Below are 25,472 nucleotides of genomic sequence, written 5' to 3' on the forward strand. Positions count from 1 at the left end.
TCATGATGCCGTTGGTGATGGTGGTGTTTACGGTGGCGGTCATGGTGGTGGTCACGGTATTGGTGCTAGCAGTGGCGGTGACGGTGTTAGTCGTGGTGGCAGTGGTTATGGCCAACGCAGTGATAGTACGAGTGGCGGTGGCGATCTTGGTGGCCGGTGGTCACGATGGCAGTGCAGGTGGCGATGTCAGCGGTTGTGGTTGTTCCCTCGATTAGGCTCGGGCTCTCGGCTGCCTGCGCGATCTTGTATACCGCTCGGCATTCATTACGAACACTTCTTGAACGCTTTATCAAAAAGGATTTGGTGTTTACTTGGTTGTGCTCTCAGCATTTGGGCACAGAGTAGTAGTAGTAATGATATGTTCTCCGTGTGCCGATCCCCTCTGTGCCAGAAACCTCACGTGGTGTCACATTGCGGAGCTGACGGCAGTTGATTCAATCGAGCCTTTTGAAAAATTACTTCGTCTCAAACACAAGTGGCATACAGGGTGATGCCCACTTACGGCTACGGTACATGTTGTGCACCGGTGGAAAATGAACAAATTGCACATCTAATGTGTTTTCTTTCCCTTAGTTTTTAATCTCAAGCATATACATTGAAAAATCATTCTCTCGACCAGCAATTTGTTAGAGCTTTTGCTTCCGAGGAATTTTCATTCAGTGGCGACGTGGCTTTGTTTTACCCAGGAGGGATGCACTCAGTCAGGGCTCCTTTAATTATCGGCATTTTTTTTTATTCGAGGCAATTAAAATGCTTGCACTAAATTCGTGGTTTGTGGTGTCAGCGTGCGCTGGTCTGAAGCCAAGGGCGCTGCGGTGGCGAGATGTTGACTCCCTCGCCTGGTATGCAGAAGGGTGTGGGTTCGATCCCGACCTTCACGCCTGGTATATTTGGAGTGTGTGGTGTCTCTCTCCCCGTGGTGATGTGGATCTTTCTCCGGGTCCTTCGGTCTTTCCCTCCACATTTAGAATCACGCGTTTAGAGAGTATTTGCGGCAGCGGTAAATCACGGAAGGCGAGGGGCCAAGCACCGACGGGATTTCTCGGCCACCGCACCTCCGATTAGGGGTGCCAGGGTGGTGAGATGTTTACTGCCTCGCCTGGTATGCAGGAGGTCGTGGGTGCGATCCCGACCCTGACGCCTGCTGTATATTTAGAGTTTTCGTGTCTTTGTCTCACTGTGGTTGCGTTAATTTTTCTCCGGGTCTTCCAGTTTTTCCTTCCACATTTAGAATCCTTACGTGTTAAGAGTTTTTGTCTGCTGTAAATTTCCACATGATAAGCCACCTCATTGAGCTATCATTTGAGACCAGGTTGCTTCTGAAGAAGAGCTACACAGCTTACCTGGTACTGTAGAATAATACAATAATTAAGTTTTAGTTGAGTTTGCCTAGATTGGATGCAACTTAAAGAAAAAGCCGTGCGGACAGATTTAATAAACAAACTCATTACGGTGATTTGCCAAACAGTTTGATTTCACGCGTTTCCTTTAAGATGCAGTTTTGTGTAATTGTTTTATGGCTTTCTGCAAAACGTTTCTTTTAAAAGGGGGCTTTGCTCTGTGGAAGACACCACGAAATTGCAAGCGTCTCCTTTTGTGCCACATTGTAATTGTGAAACTTAAGACAATCAAGGGCTATAATTTATAATTAACTTTCGCACTCAAGTGATTTTTTTTTAAGACTGCTTATTAGAATTTCTCGAAATTGAAAATTAACTTTTTGCCGCACTCATTCTGTCCTTGATTAGGGCAGACACGAGCGTTGCCACACCAGAGAATTGGCCGAACGTCGCTTGCTCTGGCAGGTGTGGATTAACATTTCCATGCCTCTTCCCCTGGCTCCGGCTATGGCCCATAATCGACATCGAATTGAATAAGTTGAACCAAACACTGCACGTGAATTTGAATAATCGTGAGCCGTTATCAGTCCGCTGCTGGATGTATGTATGTTGAACTTCTTTCACACCATACGTAGCTAACCGTGCTAATCGGAGGGAAGGGCAACAAACTATACACAAAAAGCAGTTCTAAAGAAATTAGTTTTCAACCTATACAGTCAAACCTTGGATTGCGAATAACTTGGTCTGCGAGTGTTTTGCAAGACGAGCAATTTTTTAAAATAAATATGAATTTGATAAACGAGCGAGGTCTTGCAATACGAGTAGTACGTGTATACGCTTTGTCTGCCGAGCGTCACGTGATCACAACTGATATACGAGTGCTTTGATACACGAGTGCTTTGGATTACAAGCACGTTTCCGGAACGAATTATGCTCGCAATCCAAGGTTTTGCTGTCTTTAAAATTACATAGCTCTAGCGGCATTCTAATATCGGAAGGAAGAGCGTTTCGGATGGCTGCAGAAGCGCATCTGAAAGCGCCGCGCGATGCAGCGACCGTCTTTGTTCGACGGCTCGCCAAAAGCCGCTGCTGCGAGGACGACCGGAGTTCGTGTGATGGTTTACGCTCCTTGACGAGATCAGCAAGGTATTGTGGTTCATTTGGGAAAAGCGCTTTGTGTGTAACGAGTCCTCCCTGAGGCTGCCACCATCTCCCACGGCCCCACGTGGGAGGCGAGCTGTGTTATTAACGGTTAATCGGGCCTTGCGTTCACTTGTGCAAACGTCACTCGGTGGGGAGAAATATTGCGGCCTGGGTTTTTCTGAAATCCTCATGCGAGGTGTGGTGAGGACAACCGATCGATTGATTCTATTGGGCCGTGAAATTTACTTTGTAGAGATTAATATCGGAAAGCGACCTTTTTTGACACTCTCTCGGCAGGAGTGTTTGTTTCGCAGTTCATCGGTCTTCTCTTGTCGCCGTTTCATTTGCCTACCGTGCGGATTAAAGGACGCACCGCAAAGTAAGACGCGCCCCACAACCCTCGGGTCCTTTTGAAAGCACTTAGAACGTTAAATACGCGCAAATACGGCGCGGGTAAATTTGCAGTATCATCACTCGGGACCGAGTGGAATACAGTTGCCAGGACAAAATATAGCAGCAACTTCTTGGCTCTTTCGGTAAAGACAGACCTGTTCTCCACCTGAGGACGGCTGCTTGCGTTGTGGCCGAAACGTCGTGAGAATTATTTTATTATGTTTTATTTTTATTATTTTATTATTTCCATTCTACGTGACTTTACCGAAAGAACCAAGAAGATGAATCCCTGCAGTCCGAAAGCTTGAAATCGAAATAAAATACAATTCTCACAATTGTATTTTATTATGTTTGAGAATTGTATTTTATTATGTTTTATTTTTGTATTTTATTATGATTTATTATTTTATTATTTCCCTTCTACGTGACTTTACCGAAAGAACCAAGAAGATGAATCCCTGCAGTCACGAAAGAAGCTTTAAATCGAAATATAGCAGCAACGTTGTATTGTCTCACGGATGATGCACAACGCCGCTCGTCTCAACACCGCGACACTGCCGGTCAAAGCAGGTATAAGCGGAACTCCGTTCTGTCTCCACGTGTAAATAAATTAATTAAATTGTAATGAGTTTGTGTCGCGTACCAGCCAAACAGTTTTCTCTCCAGCCACCTGATAAAATCCGCTGGGCGGAATGAGCGGTGGTACGTAGGCCGGGTGATGACGCGCGGTCTGGCTCGTACGAAGGCTGAGTGGCGTGTAGAACTGAGTGGCGTGTCCATTGAGCGCAGTGGTAACCTTCGTGGCCAGGTTCCAGGTTGCAGGCCACACAGCAGATTATGAGCCGCAACCCCAAACTTTTGCTTAAAAAACTATTGGAAAAAAACTGCATCTTGTAATCCAGAGAAATGCGTTTCTAAATGACACCTTTTCAAAATATACTTTGTGAAACAGAGTTACACACGAGAGCTCGTCATGGTACCATGGTGGTGAGATGTCAGCTACCTCGCCTGGTATACAGGTCGTGGGTTCCATCCTGACCCTGACGGCTAGATATATTTGGTGTTTACCTGTTCTCCCTGTGGTCGCACGGATGTTTCTCCGGGTCCTTCCTTTTTCCCTCCAAAGTACAGTAAAACCTTGAATTGCGAGCATAATTCGTTCCAGAAACGTGTTTGTAATCCAAAGCACTTGTATATCAAAGCACTCGTATATCAGTTGTGATCACGTGACGCTCGGCAGACAAAGCGTATTCACGTACTACTCGTATTGCAAGACCTCGCTCATTTATCAAATTAATATTAATTTAAAAAATTTGCTCGTCTTGCAAAACACTAGCAGACCAAGTTACTCGCAATCCAAGGTTTTACTGTATTTGTTTGCGGTAAATTTCCCCACGATGAGCCACTTCGTTGAGCTCTCATTTGAGCCCAGGTCGCTTCTTGAAAAAGAGCCACAACTCAGTCGGCCTTACCTGGTAAAATAAAAAATAAAAATTTAAGTTTGTTGGACGTCGCCGGGTTGTGTGTCTGGGGCCCTTTAAAACATGAGGCGGCATCGGGAAGGAGTTGCGCGCGCAAATCGTCAGCGCGTGTCGTTTGCCGCGCCGGGACCGTACGAGCGCAGAGTTGCCGTCGGGCAGTAGCCGTGACCTCGGAGGTGACCCACGGGGTGAGGGGTCAGCACCCACGACGGAGGTCGTCTCACGGTTCACCTTTCAAGGGGCCTGGGGTTTGGCGAATATTCAAAATGAAGTGTGGGGAGGCTGCCACCGCGCCCAGAAGAGGGCTTAAGAACCTTGGTCGTGTGTTCAAAGCCTCGCGCGAGGTATTTGGAGAGGGGCGGGGGGGGAGTGCTGGGGTGGGGTGGCTGTGTCAGTCTGTTAACCCTTTTCCCATTTCGATGACGTTCGTGTACGTCATCAGTTTTTCTTTATCGGTACCGAGGCTCCCAGAAGGCCATGCGGGGAGGGCGTGTGGCACAGTTTTGACGCAGGTAGAGTGCGGTCGTGTCACTACAGTTCTCTGCGGTGAGCGCAATGTCTTTAAAAACAATGGCACTGAACCGTTTGCGCGTTCCGAGATTCAGAGGTGAAGGGGACTCTCACCCTGCCACTTGTAGATGTCTTGTAACGGCAAAGGGTTAAGCTGTTCGGGCCTGTAAATTATACTCGAAGCCCCTGGGCAAGCTGTGGGCCTACGGGTGTGAAGTTGATCGCGATGTAGATTGAAAGATTTCAGTTTGGAATACTTTATAAGAGTGGAATGCCCAGTATGAATCTATAACGTGCAGCTCGGAGGCAATGAATTTGTATTTAAAATAAAAACGGTTCGGGTGATTCAACGAGAATTGTTTTGCAGATTTAATGTCTCGGGTTTAAAAGTAAAACTGTGATGAATGGGGCGTGTGGTGCGAGGGGGAGAGTATGTTCTGGGATAATAAAGTACCGTAGTAAGAAAACGCCCACCATCAGCAGTTCGTATTTAAAGCGCGCGCGTGCACGCACACACGGTATTCGCCGTACGTTTTGCTGTGCTTTGCCATATTGACTCTACGGTTACCCTTATTTCATACACTTACCCAGAGGAGCTGGGCCATCCGATTCTTGAACTCGTGGATTATTCTCTTGATAATCAGATTGATGACTTTACTTATCAGGGAACACAAGAATGGTTGAAGAAGAAAATGTCTCTCCTCGTTTCCTACCAGTGCGTGTTGCTGGACGGGAGGTGATGGGTGGGGCTTGGTCGACCTCACCGGCATCATCAAATGCGTCACCATTGGCCGTGGCTTGTTGGGGGTTTCCTGCCTTCAGGAGGCAGGTCGGTTGGGGGTGGCCTCCATTTTATATTGGCCCGAAAAGCGACCACAAAAGAAGTAGTTGATTACGATTGTGAGTCAATGAATCGACTTGGTTGACCAATAGCCCGAGCTCTGATGTGTGTGTTGTGGGGTGTGTAGGGCTGCCACCTTTTTCACTGTAGACCAAACCGGAATTATTTTTCAGTCGCACCAGGTCTATTGTCAAAACTGTGCGATCCACTATCGTAATTCCGGTACCAGATCTCGGTACCAATACATTTCGGCCGCCCGAACACGGATGCCGATTCCCAGACTGTACCGGGTCAAACCCGGGACAGGTGGCGATCCTTGCACTTGTGTAGTGTGTGTTGCATGTTGCATGCTGTGTGTTGTGTTGTGTGTGTGTTGTGTGTGTGTGTTGTGTGTGTTGTGTGTGTGTGTTGTGTGTGCGTCCAGCCGGTCAACGTTCTGGCCAACCTCGCCAGCTCCAACGAATGCCGCCTCGGTCCTCCACACCGCCAGGGAGTCGTGGGAGCCGCGATGCATCATGGGAATGCGAAGATGAGTCCAGCGCAAGCGGCGATGGCAGGTGTGGTTTCCAATGGCAGGTGTGGCCGGCACGGTGGCGAGATGTTAACTACCTCGCCTGGTGTACAGGAGGTCGTGGGTTCGATCCCAACCCTGACACCTGTACATTTAGAATTTGCACGTTCTCCCCGTGGTCGCGTGGAATTTTCTCCGGGTCTTCCGCTTTTTCCCTCCACATTTAGAATCAACGTGCATTGAGAGTATGTGTCTGCTGTACATCTCCACGTGATCAGCCACTTCATTGAGTGATCATTTGTGATAGCCAGGTTGCTTCTGAAAAAGAGATATCTACCTCAATGGGCCTTGCCTACGAAAATAAAAAATAGTTTATAGTTTAGTTTTAGTTTCTCATCAAGTCCTTTTCCACTGGCACAACCGAGCCGGTGCACCGGCCCTGAATACATACAGGTGGGTTTCCACCGCGGCTATTTTGCCGTGCCACGGCAGAAGCAAACCATGAAACTCTGGCCTTCCAAGACATCTGAATCTGACTTTGGTAGTCAAGCAAGGCCAGGGGCGAGCTTAACCATTTATTTTCGTCACATGCTGCTGTGTCCGTGAGTACAACTTGAGCGCACGTCACGCGTTCCTCTTAATTTCTCAGTTTCAATCTTTTTTTTTTCCCCCCGAATCGCCCTCGTTTTAATGTTGCAGTTGCATCGACCCAGTTTTTTTGTTTGTTTGGGCTGTGTTGCTGCCCTAGTTTTATTCGTAATGACTGCGACGGAAAGTAAAAGCGGGCTTGGGCAAGACGCGGCGAGATCAGGTGTGATGGCCGCTGAAGAACACCGGTGATGGGATCGGGGGCCGAAAGGACCGAACTTTCCCAAGGGTGTGGCTTTCGCAGACGTGAAGCGGCGAGATCGGCCCACGCGCGGGGGAACGAGGTCGATGATGGGCACTGCCGAACCGTCGGGGATGGCAGCTTTACGCGGGAGGCCTTCGTCCAGAAGTATATGGACCACGGGTGAAGCTCATAAACCGTGTGCGGTTTTGCCCAGTGCCTTAATTTCATCCGGGACAGTCCGGAACGCTGTTCCGGGAATTATTTCAGCGCCCAGCCAGATCCCTCACGCACTACATTGTGACTAATTCTAGATTTGAAGCTTTCGTGACTGCAAGGAAAAAAAAAAAGAAAAAATCACGACGTTTCGGAGACAACACAAGTCTTCGTCATCAGGTGGGGCCGTCACAGCCAGATTTGCTGAGAAGCTGTGACTTCTTGTCTCGTCTGTTAAAAATTCTAACAGATAGGTGGAAATTCTAGATTTGAAGCTTTCGTGACTGCAAGGAAAAATGAAATAAAAATAAAATACATTGTGACTGTAATAAACCTGTTCATGGCATTATAGGAATATAGGGTACAACAGCAAAAACAAAAGTGACGACAGATAGACACGTGCCTTGTTACTCTGCAGTGGCAGTGCCGAACACTGATAATCCCAGATTTGAAGCTTTCGTGACTGCAAGTATTCATATTCTTAGGTTCTTGAGGTAAAGTCACGTAGGTAAAATATATTAAAATTAATAAAAGTAAAATAAAAATAAAATAAAAAATCACGACGTTTCGAAGGCAACACAAGCTTCCGTCTTCAGGTGGAACCGTCACAGCACGATAGCTGTATCAAGTGTTGTGATAGCTGTATCAAGTGTTGTGATAGCTGTATCAAGTAAATACAGCTATCGTGCTGTGACGGTTCCACCTGAAGACGGAAGCTTGTGTTGCCTCCGAAACGTCCTGATTTTTATTTTATTATTTTTTTATTTTACTTTTATTAATTTTAATATTTTTTTTACCTACATGACTTTACCGAAAGAACCTAAGAACACCGATAATCCCCACTCCAAGCCAACGCGAGCGGCACTCCGGGAGATCTCAGGCGAGACGTCGAGCCGTGGTTATACGGGGGTAATCGAGGAGGTGAACTTCTTGCACAGACTGTGGACGCTGCGAGCAAAGTAATTAAGAAGGGAATGTTTAGATCATGGTAATAAGCGGTGCATGGCTAATGGCTGCACCATACAATGTGGCAACTAAATGGTCACAGCAGGGATGGGGGGGGGGTCGTTCTTTGGCCAAACCTCGCGTACCGCCCGGAAAAACGAGCGTCAATAAAGCTACGCTCGTTTTTTTGTGGAGTTCGTCGTTTTGGTTTTTCGCCAGCGATTGGCTCGGCTAAACTGAGCTATGAACTAGACTATTTTTTGAATTTTCACCAGGTAAGACCCACTGAGCTATGTAGCTCGTTTTCAGAGGCGACCTGGCTATCACAAACGATAGCTCAACGAAGTGGCTTATCACGTGGAAATGTATTGCAGAGGAATACTCTTAAACGCACGTTGATTATAAATGTGGAGGGAAAAAACCCGAGGACCCGGAGAAAATTCCACGTGACCACGGGGAGAACATGCAAACGCCAAATATACAATCTAGATTTGAATATACAGCGTCAGGGTTGAAATCGAATCCACGACCTCCTGCATACCAGGCGAGGGAGATAACATCTTGCCATCATGGCTGCTTCGATCATCAAGCGTAGACGGATTCAGCTCTGTGCGACGTGTTTCTCATGATGATACAACCCTTTTGCATAAATCACCTGAAATATAGTAGTAGGTTTTTACCTTTTCAACTGGTACAAAAACTGACACCTTTATACAAGGCATCATGTTTGCAATAACCACAACACAAGCAGTCAAAATGCAAACAAAAAGAAACAACTCTGATGATGGTAATGATATGCACTGTCCTTGAAGTTTATTGGTCCACACCCGAGACAGCTTTTCTTAGAGCCTAGTCTCCATTGGTGTTGGACCAGATGACGCCAAAAGGCGTACAACTCAAAGACAGCGCACTATCAGAGTATTGAGAGCTCGGGGTAAGCATTTACACTGAGACATCTTTACCAGTGGCAAAATATAGTAGTTGGTTTTTACCCTTTCAACTGGTACAGTTGGTACAGTTGAAAGGGTAAAAACCTACTACTATATTTTGCCACTGGTAAAGGAGATGTCTCATAGCACCTGAAATATGTTGCGCCTCTCTTTAATCCTGCCTGGTGGCTCGCAATCGGAAGGTCGCAAGTTTACATCCAAGTTGGGGTGCAACTCGCCCACCCCCCCCCTGCCCGATAGAGGGTTTACAACAGCGGTTTGCAGAGGTGTGGACTCGAGTCATGTGACTTGGACTCGAGTCAGACTCGAGTCATGAATTTGATGACTTGCGACTCGACTTGGACTTGCATAACAATGACTTTGTCCCACCTATGAGATGTGGACTCGAGTCATGTGACTTGGACTCGAGTCAGACTCGAGTCATGAATTTGATGACTTGCGACTCGACTTGGACTTGCATAACAATGACTTTGTCCCACCTCTGGCGGTTTGTCTACGGGTAGACCAGGGGTCGGTCACCTGCGGCTCCGGAGCTGCAGGGCTGTTTCGTGACGTCATTAGTTAAGGACCGTCGGAGCGAGCGAGCGAGTAACGGCCGGCGCTGTGCCATGTGCGCAGGAGGAGACGGGGGCTTCCCGACGTCGCTGGTGCTCACCCTGCAGAGCCCCGCCACCCCGGCCGGCGGAGGAGCGAGTCGACGGCAACACTCCACGGTGAGACGTTCGTGTTCCCGTAAGACCTGCGCCTCCCCGCCAAGAGTTTTCTGGGTTCGATTATATCCTACTAGGTTGCTTTTGTGCGTGGAGTTTGTATGTTCTAACCTCTCTGTTCTGTGTGGGTTTCCTCTGGTTTCCTGCCATAGATAAGACAACTCTTGCAGTCTTAATTGGCATCGGCCAAAACATCCCGATGCAAAAGATTACTCAATTTGGATTGCGTATGGTAACATCGCCATCTGTATGTGTGGATGTTGAACTTTTTTCTGTATGTGTGGATGTTCAACTTTTTTCTGTATGTGTGGATGTTCAACTTTTTTCTGTATGTGTGGATGTTGAACTTTTTTCTGTATGTGTGGATGTTGAACTTTTTTCTGTATGTGTGGATGTTGAACTTTTTTCTGTATGTGTGGATGTTGAACTTTTTTCTGTATGTGTGGATGTTGAACTTTTTTCTGTATGTGTGGATGTTGAACTTTTTTCTGTATGTGTGGATGTTGAACTTTTTTCTGTATGTGTGGATGTTGAACTTTTTTCTGTATGTGTGGATGTTGAACTTTTTTCTGTATGTGTGGATGTTGAACTTTTTTCTGTATGTGTGGATGTTGAACTTTTTTCTGTATGTGTGGATGTTGAACTTTTTTCTGTATGTGTGGATGTTGAACTTTTTTCTGTATGTGTGGATGTTGAACTTTTTTCTGTATGTGTGGATGTTGAACTTTTTTCTGTATGTGTGGATGTTGAACTTTTTTCTGTATGTGTGGATGTTGAACTTTTTTCTGTATGTGTGGATGTTGAACTTTTTTCTGTATGTGTGGATGTTGAACTTTTTTCTGTATGTGTGGATGTTGAACTTTTTTCTGTATGTGTGGATGTTGAACTTTTTTCTGTATGTGTGGATGTTGAACTTTTTTCTGTATGTGTGGATGTTGAACTTTTTTTTGTATGTGTGGATGTTGAACTTTTTTCTGTATGTGTGGATGTTGAACTTTTTTCTGTATGTGTGGATGTTGAACTTTTTTCTGTATGTGTGGATGTTGAACTTTTTTCTGTATGTGTGGATGTTGAACTTTTTTCTGTATGTGTGGATGTTGAACTTTTTTCTGTATGTGTGGATGTTGAACTTTTTTCTGTATGTGTGGATGTTGAACTTTTTTCTGTATGTGTGGATGTTGAACTTTTTTCTGTATGTGTGGATGTTGAACTTTTTTCTGTATGTGTGGATGTTGAACTTTTTTCTGTATGTGTGGATGTTGAACTTTTTTCTGTATGTGTGGATGTTGAACTTTTTTCTGTATGTGTGGATGTTGAACTTTTTTCTGTATGTGTGGATGTTGAACTTTTTTCTGTATGTGTGGATGTTGAACTTTTTTCTGTATGTGTGGATGTTGAACTTTTTTCTGTATGTGTGGATGTTCAACTTTTTTCTGTATGTGTGGATGTTGAACTTTTTTCTGTATGTGTGGATGTTGAACTTTTTTCTGTATGTGTGGATGTTGAACTTTTTTCTGTATGTGTGGATGTTGAACTTTTTTCTGTATGTGTGGATGTTGAACTTTTTTCTGTATGTGTGGATGTTCAACTTTTTTCTGTATGTGTGGATGTTGAACTTTTTTCTGTATGTGTGGATGTTCAACTTTTTTCTGTATGTGTGGATGTTGAACTTTTTTCTGTATGTGTGGATGTTGAACTTTTTTCTGTATGTGTGGATGTTGAACTTTTTTCTGTATGTGTGGATGTTCAACTTTTTTCTGTATGTGTGGATGTTGAACTTTTTTCTGTATGTGTGGATGTTGAACTTTTTTCTGTATGTGTGGATGTTCAACTTTTTTTGCGCTGTACGTAGCCAACTGCGCTAATCGGAGATGCGGGGGAAGGGGAACAAACTAAATGCAAAAAGCAGTTCGAAAGAAATTACTTTAATATAGATTTAAAAGTCCATTGCTCAAGTGGCTTCCTCATTTATCTTGCTTTATCCTGCTGCCCGGTTTACGCCCCCTCTCTTCGTTGAACCCACGTGGCGTGGGGAGTCCCTCGCCTAGCAGTGATTAGCAATCGCGGCTGTACGCGTACAAAGATTCACACACACGCGCGCACCGATGCGGCTGCCCTGAATACAGACGCAAGGAAGCGTCTCCTTGGATACAGACAAAACTCCACCAACGCTCCGGGAGCGGGCCGAGAATCGGACACGACCACAACCCAAAACCTTCTTCCGCAACCTCTGATGGGCACGGTCGCCTACGTACGGTGCGCAGGAATTTCAACGTACATTGCCTCGACTTGTTCGAGGCGCGCTGCGTCCGTTGGTGCGTTGTGGCCGAAACGTCGTGAGAATTATTTTATTATGTTTTATTTGTATTATTTTATTATTTCCTTCTACGTGACTTTACCGAAAGAACCAAGAAGATCAATTTTTCATCTCCGTCTCGCTCGGTTTGTGCAATGGCCCTTTTGTCAATCCACTGCTGGATGAGGCCCCTCCCCAGGATTCGTCAGTCGCGGTGGGGGGATTGTTTGGCCATACTTCACCATTTTGGCGATCACGGGTTTGTGAAGCGGCTGGGGATGCCCGGGACCAGTAATTGGGCGTCATGCGCTGACAACTGCGTAATCTTCTTGGTTCTTTCGGTAAAGTCACGTAGAATGTAAATAATAAAATAATAAAAATAAAACATAATAAAATAATTCTCACGACGTTTCGGCCACAATGCAAGCAGCCGTCCTCAGGTGGAGAACAGGTCTGTCGAGAAGACAGAGTTTGCATATCTTGATATGCAAATTATTTTGTCAAGGCGCTCTTCCCCCCTCCATCCCAGCTTAAATAGTCGCTCCAAGCCTGGGGTGTGTCATTCAGACTGTCTTCTCGACAGACCTGCTCTCCACCTGAGGACGGCTGCTTGCGTTGTGGCCGAAACGTCGTGAGAATTATTTTATTATGTTTTATTTTTATTATTTTATTATTTCCATTCACCGTGACTTGACCAAAATAACCAAGAAGATGAATCCCTGCAGTCACGAAAGCTTTAAATCGAAATTTAACTGCGTCATCACTCCGCCACCTTTATCAATCATCATTATCGTCAACCGTTGTTTATCCATTGCTGCAGCAGATAAGAGTTCCGCATTTCTCGAATTGAGCGAGGTTATTATAAGAACTTCGAAAAGGAGGCAATGAGAGGGAATTCCAAAGCGTAGTGCTGCTAAGGAAATGCAGAGAGAGAAGCCTTGTGACCTGCGGTGCGGCGGTGGTGGTGGTTGAACGCGGTGTGCAGGACGAGACTAAACAGTCGGTGTCTGGTGGACCGAGTCCTCAAAGTGCTTGGAGGAATCAACGAAAAAAATTGATGGGGAGTAACCATGGCGATCCGAGGGGGTGGTACTTGGGTGGTGTTTTCAGACACGCCCACCACCAAGTAATGTCCACGTGGAGAGATGCTCTGAACAGAAACATCGGATCAAGATGATATCGTGGCCAAAGCCGTTGAAGCCACCAACACCACCACAATCACCGCCGCCGCCACCACCACCACCACCACCGACCGCACCTCCATTGCCAACGCGTTCTCTCCTCCACCAGATCCACCAGCGTCTGTCCAGCAGATACGCAGCGACCTCCAAGATCTTGCCCCCAACGCTATCCCACCAATCTGGCTTTGCTAGGCTTTTTGGGACACGTGGAAACCTCTCCAATGCATGTAATATAATCATTAATTGGTGGGGTCAACGGGGGCGGGCATCTCCATTTTGTTTTTCAGGGGGGCTCCCGTTCCTGCTTCCAGCCTCTGTCGCTGGGCCCCCAGTGCGGCATGACGGGCGATCGCACGCGCTCCCCGCAGGAGAGGTTCGAGGCGTTCAACCACCTCGGCCACCTCCCCTCGCCCACGGCTCACCAGGTTGGCACGGCAACACGCAGCAACACGCGGCAACACACGCGCAGCGCTCCTCCCGTGTCCGCGGAGCGTCGTCCGCGTTGCCGCGCTCTCTCGTAAATTTGCCTCGCTCGACGCAGAGGGAAACGCTTTACGCACTTGTCGATCGTTGCTGCAGCTTCGATCGTGCGGTTTGCTGGGAGGCACTTGGAGTTTCGTACCTTTTGGGGCCCTGCACCCATCAACTGCGTAAAGTGTATTTACATAGGCAGAGTAATGCGCCGGTTTGTGTCTGGGGATGCTTTTTGTGTTTAGTTTGTTGTCCTTCCCCCGCACCTCCAACTAGCACGGTTGGCTACGTATGGTGCGAAAGAAGTTTAACACGTACATCAAAACGCGGTGCATCAATGCTGTCGGCGTGGAGAGAGTGTGGGTTGAGGCGACACAAATCGGGTTGCGGTGTTAATGAAACGACGGTGTTATTTTGCGATACTATGTAAAATAGGGAGACGTAAATCAAGGGGGGGGGGGGGGGGTGGGGTATCCCTGTACGTGTACACGTGGGTAGAGGATATACATGCAGGAGGCGTTTCAGTGGGCCCGTGTAAGTAAAAATAAATACGTTGGATTCCATGAGACCGTTGGTTTTCCAGACAGCATTTGTTGAAGTGAGAAAACTCTGGATATGGTTTCGACTTTCTGCGTCTCATCGGCAGTGTCGGGCTCAGTTAACAAATACTGCTTAATGGCATTATTGTCTTTATGGCCCAGTTATATCTTGATTGTGCTCTGGGCACCATGTAACGAGACCAAGAATCCGTTTGGAACTCTCGCAGAGTAGTGGGGCGATAAAATAGTTACCACTTTTTTTAGGGATGTAATCGCAGGTTGTCCTATTGGAAAGACTCGGCCCCGCCATAGGAATGTGTATTTCCCAACGCTGCTTCGGGGCTGTAAACAGGACGTGAGTTTGTTTTGAGTTACTAACTCACAGAGCTGCTGTGCCACACTTGTCCTGCGTGCAGCGCGCATTCACCAACGCGGGCGCGTTGTCCGTTTCACCGCGGTTGCCGCAACGTCGTTCCGTACGAGGGTAGAAGCCGCGTGCCGGCGTCGCGCTCCCGAGTTTTGCCAAACATGGGAGAGAAAAAAAAGAATTGCCTCCGTTTAGAAAACGCGTGCGCCCACCGTCGTCCTCTGAGGCGACACGCTTTCGCGAGGCCCTCCCGAAAATTGAGTCCGGAGATTCGGCGATGCTTTCCCTGGGTAAAATATAATAGTAATAACGTTGTTCTCGTAACAACAACAGCAACAACAATAATTATTATTTTTAAAAAGAGCAACGGGGCACGCTCCTTGCGTGCTGCTGATTGGCGCCCCTGCGGTGTCGCGCTTTTAATATCGGCTCCTGCGATCCACTGCCCCCCCCCCCCGACACTCGTTCGGGACGACGAAGCGACTCTGCTGGCGATAATTAGCCCAGCCCAACTTGGCGGTGGAAACATTTGTTGTTTCTGATTGAGCCCGTGTCAATCTTCCATTAATTAAACTAAACAATCAAAATCCCGCTGTTAGAGGCCACTTACCCCTGCCGGCGTCCCGTCGACGCCTTTGTTTTTTGTCGTCCTCGGTCGTCGTCAATTTTCATAACCGCGTCCTCCCCCCCCCCCCCCCCCCTTATTGCCCTAATAAACCCTCGCCGATATTAATTCACCAAACTCGCAAAGCGCGAAGAATATATTCTGGCACGTTTTTTATTGCCGAAACTGGGGAGGTCACTGTGGGTGCAGGACCTTTAATTACGCGAGATTTTAGCCCCAAATCCCCCAGATTTCCCGATCGCGGCTTTTCATTAGTGTTAGAATGGCAGGCGTTCGGTCTCCAGGCAACCACTGGCACGGGTGCCCTGTCCCTCCGTGATGAACGTTTTAATGCCCAGACTCTGACTCTGCGAGGAAATGATCGCGCTGAGCACTGAATCTTCCCGGTGTCGTGTTGACCGCTGTATCGAGCGAGTGCTTCTTCTATGAGCTATGCGGACTTGTTAGTATTAGTATTGCTCTGTATCTGTGTGCGCATTGCTCCGTGTGTACGTACGTACGTACGTGAACGTGTGTGTGTGTTTGAAGAGCGGTGGAGCAATGGTTTGCGGCACTGCACACAAAAAGCCGGCGACCCGAGTTCGATTCCCACTCGCGACTAATACAGCGGCGAATATTGGAACCAGCGGTGTGTAAACGTGAGCACTCGGGATACAAAGGCGTCCCACCCCTCGTGTGTGCCGTGTCGACCCTCATCAGCGCTCGCTCACAGCACCTGCCCCAACTGTCTGTCGTTTGTGGACTGCCATGAAGATCGCAGCGTTCCAGTTTTAATTCCTGGCACAAAAATCAGTGGCAGCTGCTGTCCTCACGTGGTTGTGGGCAATCTCTAGGTTGACTTGGCCTAAGATGAGTACCTGTTGCGGCGATGTTGTCAACGTAACGAGTGTGTGTACGGCACTGACGCTGACGTGTTCGCAGGCTACACGTACCGTGGAGCGCTGTGCAAAGCTTAGCACCAAACTACGCCCGTACCAACGGCCGCTTGCGTCGAGAGAGAGAGCGAGAGAGCGCGCGAGAGAATAATGCGTTTTAATGAGCTTGCCAAGTAGGAGTCGGTAAGCAATTACGATGATTACTTTATGCTTTCTGTACAAGAAGAGGAAGGGTGGGGGATTTCGTCACGTTAATTGCAACGCACAGGAACAGAAAATTATCCTTCGCAAGTGGCTGGAGAGTCGTAATCCGCGTGGTTAAGTGAAGCCGAGAGGCTGTTGCGAGTGGCACGGAGGAACTGGGAAAAACGGAGCCTTCGAGATCCAAGCTCGCCGCTCTTCAAGTTCAAGTTAATTTATTAGGTATAGCCCTGTGAGCCATTCGGCTCTTGAATCGGGTGCAACCGCAACAAACAAAAAACAAAAACATGAACAAAAAACATCTTACAGTGACGGGGAGCGTCAGCCATCCTCCGCTAATTACCGTCGCTCGCCCTCCCACAAGCACCGTTGCTGCTGCGGGGATGCGCAGGTGCGAATTACGATAGCGTCGCCGTTTTTAACTTCCCGTTTCAGCATTTTTCCCATTTTGCCGCAACTCTTAACCCCATCCCCCCGGTCCCCTGCGGGGTCGGGTGGCTCGCTGTAACCCAGCTGCTGATGGCCACGCGCGAGTCCCATTTCTCTCTAAATAAAATAGATACCAAAATTAATGAGTCGAGCCGTTGCCACGGGCGTCAACTGAGCGTCGACACAATCCCATCCGAGAGGCGCCCGAAAATTCTCACGGAGGCGGCAGCGGCGGCGGCGGCGGCAGGAACGTGGCGGCCACAGTTCGCAATAGCGGCAGGCTGCTCGTCAGACTCGTCTTGACAGGCTTGATTAAGGGTCATTAATCGGGTGATAATTGGCCACCTCTGCCCACGTAGTGCCATTTTTAAGATAGAGGTTTTTCACACCGGAGCGTGCGGCTCTGCATCAAAGTGACGCTTTTACGAAAAGAAAAAAGAAAATCGAGTTTTAATTTATTATTTTGTAAAGATGTGTATTCATAGTTTTAGACTCGGTGTTAAGGTGGCACAGATTGAGTTGCATCCCTGCGATCGCTTGCTCGCACCACTCAACTGGAGAGCCGACTCTTCCGTGGTGGTCGGACACCACACGTGACCTTCGCACTGCAACTCCCTGCGGTGTACCCACTTACGGTATGGACAGAGATTGGGGAAGAGTTGTTGGGGCAGGGAGGGGGTTGACGAAACCCAAAAGGGTTTCACCTGGCCCGCCGGGAGATTGGACCGAACCGGCAAAGCCCGTGGCGGCTCACCGTTACACCGCGGCAGAGCATGGACTCAGCTCCATTTGCGTACGGTCACCCGCACACAGCCCGGTTTTTACACGAACGCGGCAGAGGTAAATCGCGAAAGGCGAGGGGCCAAGCGGCGACGGGATTTCTCGGCCATCGCACCTTTGACTAGGGGCGCCAGGGTGGTGAGATGTTAACTACCTCGCCTGCTATGCAGGAGGTAGTGGGTTCCATCCCGACCCTGATACCTGTATTTTTGGAGTTTGCATGTTCTCCCCGTGTTAGCGTGCATTTTTCTCCGGGTCCTCCGGTTTTCCCCTCCACGTTTAGAATCAACGTGCATTTGGAGTATTTGGCTGCTATAAACGTCCACATGATAAGCCACCTCATCGGGCTATCATTTGTGATAGCCAGGTTGCTTCTGAAACAGAGCGACATAGCTCAGTGGGCCTTAGCTGATAAAATAAAGATAGATATTTAGCACGGTTGGCTATGTGCAGTGCGAAAGAAGTTCAACGTACATACATAACGTACCGTTGAAGTGGCGTCGCGCCCGTGTCTAACGAATTCACGAATTTGGTTGGGCGAGTTCCCTTCTATTTTGTTTTGTGAATGCGGAGAACATGACGGAGGAGCTCCTAGCTGCGACGACGGGCCCACTCGTGGTTTAATCTCGCGTCGGGGTTGGCCAAGGCCGCGTTGTCCCTGAGAGGCGCCGACGACCTCCTTGAGCAACGAAGCTTTCAACGGCGATGACAAATCCTGAGCACGACGTTGATTATATTGTCTGCCGAGGATATTGTGTCAACGATTTGAAAAGTTGTCGCATCGGTGATCGTACACGGTTTCGATTAGACGGAAGTAGAAAAAGGAGGGTTTTTCCTTGATTTTTTTAAAACATTTATTTCTCCCTTCACCGAAGAAGGCAAGCCAAGTCAACATTTTCAAGGTTCCTTTTTCTTACGTTTCTGCAGGCAAAAAAAAATGCAGCTTCTGTCATCACGTGATGAGTCAGTGAGGATGTTATTCTAGTCGACAAGGAGCAATGGCAGTGAAAGTATAATGCGTGATTCAAGTGCCGAAATAAAATGTCTCGATCTGTAATGGAAAGCCTCGTCACACTGGCTTTGGCAGTGGTGCACAAGCAATGTTAGCAACGACACGAAACGATTGTCAATTACGCTGCCCTCAAGAGGAACAAAATATATAATGGGTGATATTTTGGGCAATTTACCTTCTCGGTAAAGAAAGTTATTTTGTTATTACCTGTTATGAAGAAGGATCATTGACCGACGTCTTGTCTATCGTGTTATCTTTCCTCTTCGCGGCTGTGGTTTTGACGAATGTGTTGAGTTTTTTGGACTGTAATGGCACTGTGTGGGCAGGCTTTCGTTGCTCATGATATCTTGGCATTTGGGCTGCGGCGGGTTAAGCCATCCCACACGCGATTTGTTACGTCTGGACAACATACTTTACCACCATCGCCTTTATTACCAATTCACTTGTTTTTTATTTTAACAACCGAACAAAACACAAAGCCTAACTGCCACTCGCTTAAAGCTCCTTCACGGGAAGCCCGTTTCACCATCAGCCACGGGGGGAACGCCCTCGCGGATTTTGACCGTCGCAGGAACGTCAATCCCGCGGCCTGAAACGGACAAACGGTGACGGACGGCAACGCGAGGCGCTCTTCGGAAAAGAAACATCACGGCCGCGTTTTTTGGTCCCGCAAAAGGAGTTAATTCTACAACAAACACTGTGTCCCCCCCCCCCCGCGCGCTGCGAATAGCTCCGGCTTTGAAGGCGGCCGGCCGGCCGGCAGGGTGCTCCGCTCGGGAATTTTCATCGGAATCTAAACATTTCCCGTCGGCGCGAGTCGACGTGCAGCCGAGAAGGAGCCTTTGATGTCCCCCCACCCCCCGTCGTCTTTGACCGTCGACAAGACAAGTCGTCTCTTTTTTTTTGCTCCTCGCGCGCTCCGCTCGCCGTTGTGCGCCGTTAATCTGCGCGGAGGCAGGCCCGTCTAAAGCGGGCCCGTTTCTGACATTTCGCCGCGCTCATTCCAAATCCCCGGCCGGCTTATTTCGGAACGCGGAAGGATCGGCTCGATTTTGTTGACGCATATCTCCTTAACGCCGGCCCTCAGGCCGAGCGGTCGGCCTTGAAGCGCCGCGCGGACTCCACGCGCAGACTCCACGCGTGGCGGACGTCACTGTCGGGATTAGCGTCCTCGTTTAATTCCCGTGCTCCAGGAATCTTGCGGGCGTTTTTGGTGCGGGCGCGTAACTTGAGGCCACGTCGAGCAGGCCAGCATCCCATCCCGCATCGCACACCGTTCATGTCCAAAACGCACAGCATTGAGTAAATACAACGTTTACCTCCCCACGATTCGCGCGCATGTGTGTGTGCGTTTGGGGAGCGGGTGTGTCGTGGTTCTTGCGCTCCGCTACGAACCCGGCAACCCGAGTTCAATTCCCGCTCACGGCCAACACCAGTGACGATTATCTGAACCGGTCCTGGGCTTCCCCTGGGTCGACTCAGACTGAAATGAGTAACTGGTGCGATGTGTAAACATCACCACCGGGTAGTCAAAGGCGGCCAGGGCGTGGTGCTGGCCACCCACCCCCTCGTGTGCTTTGCCGGCCTTTATAGGTGCTCTTCCCCCAACAGTTTGTTAAGGCTATACGGGGGATCTTTGTCTTTGTCCGTGTGCCGTGCCGGCCCTTAACAGTTGTTTCTTAACGAAAATTTCCCAACGGTCAGCGGCACAACGATAAAAAAAAGATAGAAAATATTATAATTTGTAACGCGCACAGTTTTCGTTCACTCTCGGAGGGAGACATTTATATTCGGAGGCGCTGGAAACCACGGACAAAAGTGCCGACAATTGCCTAAGCTCTGCGGTCCTATCTTGGGAAGTTTGGGAGGGAACCGGGGTAGCTTTGTGTAACGCTCCCTGCACATCGCCTGGGTCGCCCTACGCTGGCAAAGCTGGCGATGGCGACCTCGACGCCCGCGGGATCGGGAGTTTCCGCGAGTGATTGCGATCCACCGATCCCTCACCGTCATCACGGCGCTGGACTAGAGGACGAGCGAAGCAGCGCCACCGCCGGTGCTCGAGCCTGCTAACAAGCCGTGGTCACGCGGGGGGCGTTGTTGTTGTCTCTGCTGCACGTGTGTTCGTCCGTGGGTGGGCGCGCAGGCGGAGTGCGATCTCTCGGAGAGCGACGACCGCAAGATGAAGAGCAAGCGCGGAGTGCTGCCCAAGCACGCCACGGGCATCATGCGCTCCTGGCTCTTCCAGCACATTGTGGTGAGGCACCCTCCCCTCTCCTCTCGTCCACGCCGGCTCCGGCGGGGACTCGCTCGCGTATGCGGGCCGCACCTGACGTACACAAATTTTTTTTCCCCGCCTGCCGCATCCGAGGCAGCGTGGGGGGCCGGCGCACCCCGGGTGGTTGTTTCCCCCCCACCGGCTATTTGCCGAGCCGAGCCGGATCGGAGCCGTGCGACGGTGGACTCGCAACGCGTCTGAATCTGGCCCAAGCAAGGGGGCGGGGGGTGTTGCAATGTGCGTGCAGTGCCGTGTAACGTCATCCATAATACAGGTTTTTTTGGGTTAGATCGCGTAAATATAAATGCGTAGTCAAACCCGCCAACACCCGACACAGCTAATTGGTAAGGTTTGTCACGTAAACAGAACGTGGCCAATTCGTCACTAGTACAGCAACACCGGTGTGTTGGAGAGCCAAGCTACAACACTTACAATCTGAGTACAACGTTTCGCCAGTAATTGCAACCAGCTTCATCAGACGGACAGCCACGTTGATGTCAGTCGGTGCAACTAACGCGGTCAGCGTGGGCGGCGTCGCCTCCACACGCCCGCGAGTCGTACACCACTTGGGGGGCACGGGGGGGGGGGGGGGCCCAGCTTGTGCGGTCGAATAGCAAACCCCAGGCTTCGTGACCCCGCCATGCCACGCCGGCAGTCTGCGTGCGTCCGTGCCCGCCCCGCTCTTTGTGAGAGGCTCCGAGGGGCCCGTGACCCACGGCTTGAGAAGCGCTGGCGTAGAGGGAAGGGCGGCGGGTAGCCACGGTGTGAGGTCAAGCCGTCGGGAATGCCGACGCAAGTGAAGGAGGAGAGGGTTGGGGGGCGGCGGGGGGGAGGGCATGAATGTGCTGGTATGCATGAGGTCGTGGGTTCGATCCCAACCCTTGATGCCAGCTATATATTTGGAGTTTGCATGTTCTCTCTCTCCCTGTGGTCATGTGGATTTTTCTCTGGGTCCTCCGGTTTTTCCCTCCATCTGGAAGAATCAACGTCACGCGTTTAGAGTATCTGGCTGCTATACATTTCTACATGATGTATGTACGTGGCACTTCTTTCTCACCGTACGTAGCCAATCGTGCTAATCGGAGGTGCGGATAAGCCACTTTGCTGGGCTATCATTTGTGGCCAGGACGCTTCTGAAAAAGAGCTATCCAGCTCGGTGGGCCTTCATTTGGTAAAATAAAAAAAATATTCAGTTGGAAATATTGCTGAGTTTAGAAAGGAAATCCAGAAAAGCATGTGGGCTGTGCTTGTGTCGTTCGAGACGTAGTTGTTGATGCATCACCTCTTTCCTGAGCGATCCGTGCCCGTTGAACAGAGGGATATTTTTGCTCTCCGTTGCCTGTGAAGCTTAATTTTGTTTGCTTCATCCGGCCGCCTTCATTTTCAAGCTGTCGCTGTTTTTGTTTTTGAGGGCGGAGAGAGATGAAAGTGAACAAGGATCCTTACATTATTCTTTTGTTGGTCGGTTTTTTTTGTTTTTACAAACAAAAAATAAATTGAGATGTTGCAATTTTTTACGTGATCTGCATTCATTCAAAGTGATGGCCTTTGCTGCATTTTGAAAGATTTCCCTGTTTTTTCGGACGAAATTATACAAAAACAAAACTCCGTCACAGGCACGCACAATAAATCCTCAATGGACAACGTTTCATGCAATAACCCTTATTCATCGCACAGACTTAAAGAAGGAGCTCTACGCAAAAATTATTTGGAAAAAATTCCCCTTTTAGGGCGGTGTCTTGACGATTGTGCTTTGTATTTGCCATTTATTTTTCTGACACATCTGTCAACTTAAAAGAGAGGGTCCCTGCTAGGTCACGTGCACGCGACTAAAACAAAAATAACCACGTGCACAGTCGCACGCTGGGTGACTTGAAATGGAGGCGCCGGGTGGTGTTTTAAGAACGAAATGCACATTCGTTGGTAATTTATTGTTCGTGTCGGATCGCGCAAAATGCAATGTGTGTCATACACCCTCCTCCACCCAACATGGGCCAATGAATCAACGCCGTCGCGTGAACTGACGCGGCACTTTAGCGTTGCTTCAGCACGGCGGACTGCCGGAGACCGAACCCAAAACGACGTTTCGGCGGTAGCTGCAACCAGCGTTGTTGCGCGTTTGCTGAAGCGATAAAAAAAACATTGGCACGTCTGCTTCTCTTTATCGGCCACGTATGGTTGAGGAAGGCTGTACGACAACACATTGCCCGGTGTTTTGTGCGTGTGTCGTCGAGCCCGCGAGTAAAAAAATAAATAAAAAAGCTCTTCGACAGTGAACATTAAGACGCGATGTTGATGGAGTGACCGCGCCGACGGCCGCGTCAAGATCGACAGCGAGGGGAGCGCGAGGCGGCGTGGGAGTTTACGGCGCGGCGGTTTCACAAATTACGCCGTCGCCGGCAAAATGACGAGGGTGCAATTAAGACATTTGTTATTTCATTTACCAGCTCAGTAGACATCGCAAAGCATAATGTGTGTTTGTAACAGCTGAGAAAGCGTGCCGTGCCGGGCCGTGCATGGTTTGTGATTTTAATTAACTCTAATGTGTTGTTTGTGGCATTGTGCATTTGCCAAGTGCTCTGTCTCTCTCCCCCCCATCACATTTCACCCCCCCCTGGCTCCCCCCCACATCTCACACCCTCCCCCCCATCCCCCACTCCCTCCTCCTCCTCCCTCCTCTCCGCATCTTTTGCCTGGCTTCCCCCGGAGAGAACAGAACATTTACATATATAATGAAGCGCCTGCTTTTGGCTACCGCACAGCGGCGTGCCGATTCTTTCAGATAAATTGTTCATAAAATGCGTCTTTTGAACAGAGCGGCGTTGCGCGGGTGGGGGGGAGGAGGAGGAGGAGGCGGAGGGGGGGGGCTGTCGTCGTTAACTTGTGCGCCGTAATCACAACGAATCGCCGCGTCTTGCCGGTGCGGTCGCTGCGAGTGCGACCCGCCGCTGCGTTTGCAAGACGGCCTCGTGAAAAATACGTTCGCGTTACGGCGGCTCTTTTGTGCATTGTTCTTATTATTTCGTGGCCGTCGCATCGTCGAGCGAAGAAACACCGCGGCGGTGCTCGTATCGCAAACGCTGTCGGCAGGTGATTTGCTTGAAGAAAACTTTTCCGTGCGAGGAATAAGTGCCGTTTGCACGAAACAATGCCTGTCGTACGTGTTAACAATCATAATAATTGACACTTCTAAAGCGCCTTTCATCCGGAGGGTCACGAGGCGGCGTTATGGAGTGAAAAACAGAAAAGCGTGCGGGCTCGCACCAACTAAAACCAACCATCAAAAACGAAATTATTCAACATAAATAGAAAAAGCCCTTAAAAATAAGTGCGTCTGCAAAGGCGGAATGGGAATAAATCGTGGGAGTTAGCGGAGGGAATGTCCAGAAAGGTATTGTGTGTAGTTCCCATTCATCACAGTGTCCACATGAATGTGTTCCCTGTTTCGTAAAGTGACAGCGAAGTTTGGATAGAAATTGTTACCGTTTCCTAATAGGCGAATTATTTAGGAGTTAATGTGTCGCAATTAATCCGAGGGTAATGGTTCAAACACTTTATACGACAAGATAAAGGGAAGAACAACAAAAAACTAACGAATGAATGGCATCATATTGGAACACTTTCCCCGCTTGTCAGATTTGGGCCGTAAAAAGAAAGCACGTTTTTATTTTATTCATGGGAAGAAAATGTACTTTAATTAAAACAAATGTCCATTCAAAATAGGAAAGAAAAACCCCATTCATTTGCGCTTTAAAATATTATGGAAATGTACAATTACTCAATGTGTTCTTAGCCAGCAGCTGGATTTACAACTTGGACGTGGATGTGTGTATTTTTTTTTACCAGTGTAAGGGCCACTCAGCTATAGAGCTCTTTTTTAGAAGCAACGTGGCCACAAATGGTGTTTCAACGAAGTAGCTTATCACGTGGAAATTGATCTCGGCCAAATACTCTATGAACGCACGTTGATTCTAAATCTGGTGGGAAAAAACCCGAGGACCCTGGAGAAAAATCCACGCGACCACGGGGAGAGAAAGAGACACGCAAACTCCGAATATACAGCAGAAGCAGGCGTCAGGGTCGGGATTGAACCCACAACCTCCTCCATACCAGGCGAGGTATTTAACATCTCGCCACATTGATGATGATGAGAGAGAGAGACACGCAAACTCCGAATATACAGCAGGCGTCAGGGTCGGTATCGAAGCCACGACCTCCTGTATACCATGCGAGCTAGTTAACATCTCCGAGCCACCGTGGCGTCCTATATATATTTATAATTGCTACTCAATTCGTGCTGTCGTTGTTGCAGTGGGCACCACGCCGGACTCGCAATGCAGAGGTCGCCAGTTCGATTCGTCCGCCCAAGCGGTACACGATGCGTTCGCCCCACGGTGGGTCGACCGGCACGCGACGGGGGTAAAGTGTGGGCACCCCCACCTCGTCGTTGATGGCCGGGCCAGCTTGCAAGTGCGAGGGCCGACCCACTGAAACATAGAAAACCGTTGGGCCAACATTGGCCCAACGTCTTCTTGGTTCTTTCGGTGACTTT

The 25,472-nt window shown here is 48.9% G+C and overlaps 1 protein-coding gene across 2 annotated transcripts in view; it reads left to right on the top strand.

Moving 5' to 3' along the window:
- Window positions 1-25,472, top strand: part of LOC144728641 (homeobox protein PKNOX2-like) — a 172,445-nt gene that overhangs the window by 131,957 nt on the left and 15,016 nt on the right. For both annotated transcript variants that reach the window (XM_078608205.1, XM_078608206.1), the window contains 4 exons: window positions 6,133-6,265; window positions 9,778-9,872; window positions 13,634-13,771; window positions 20,789-20,899. In XM_078608205.1, coding sequence (XP_078464331.1) covers window positions 6,133-6,265; window positions 9,778-9,872; window positions 13,634-13,771; window positions 20,789-20,899 — 477 coding nt within the window. The remainder of the gene's footprint in view (window positions 1-6,132; window positions 6,266-9,777; window positions 9,873-13,633; window positions 13,772-20,788; window positions 20,900-25,472) is intronic.

The sequence above is a fragment of the Lampetra planeri genome, chromosome 29 (assembly GCF_965212315.1).
Source record: "Lampetra planeri chromosome 29, kcLamPlan1.2.h2, whole genome shotgun sequence".
Lineage (NCBI taxonomy): Eukaryota > Metazoa > Chordata > Hyperoartia > Petromyzontiformes > Petromyzontidae > Lampetra > Lampetra planeri.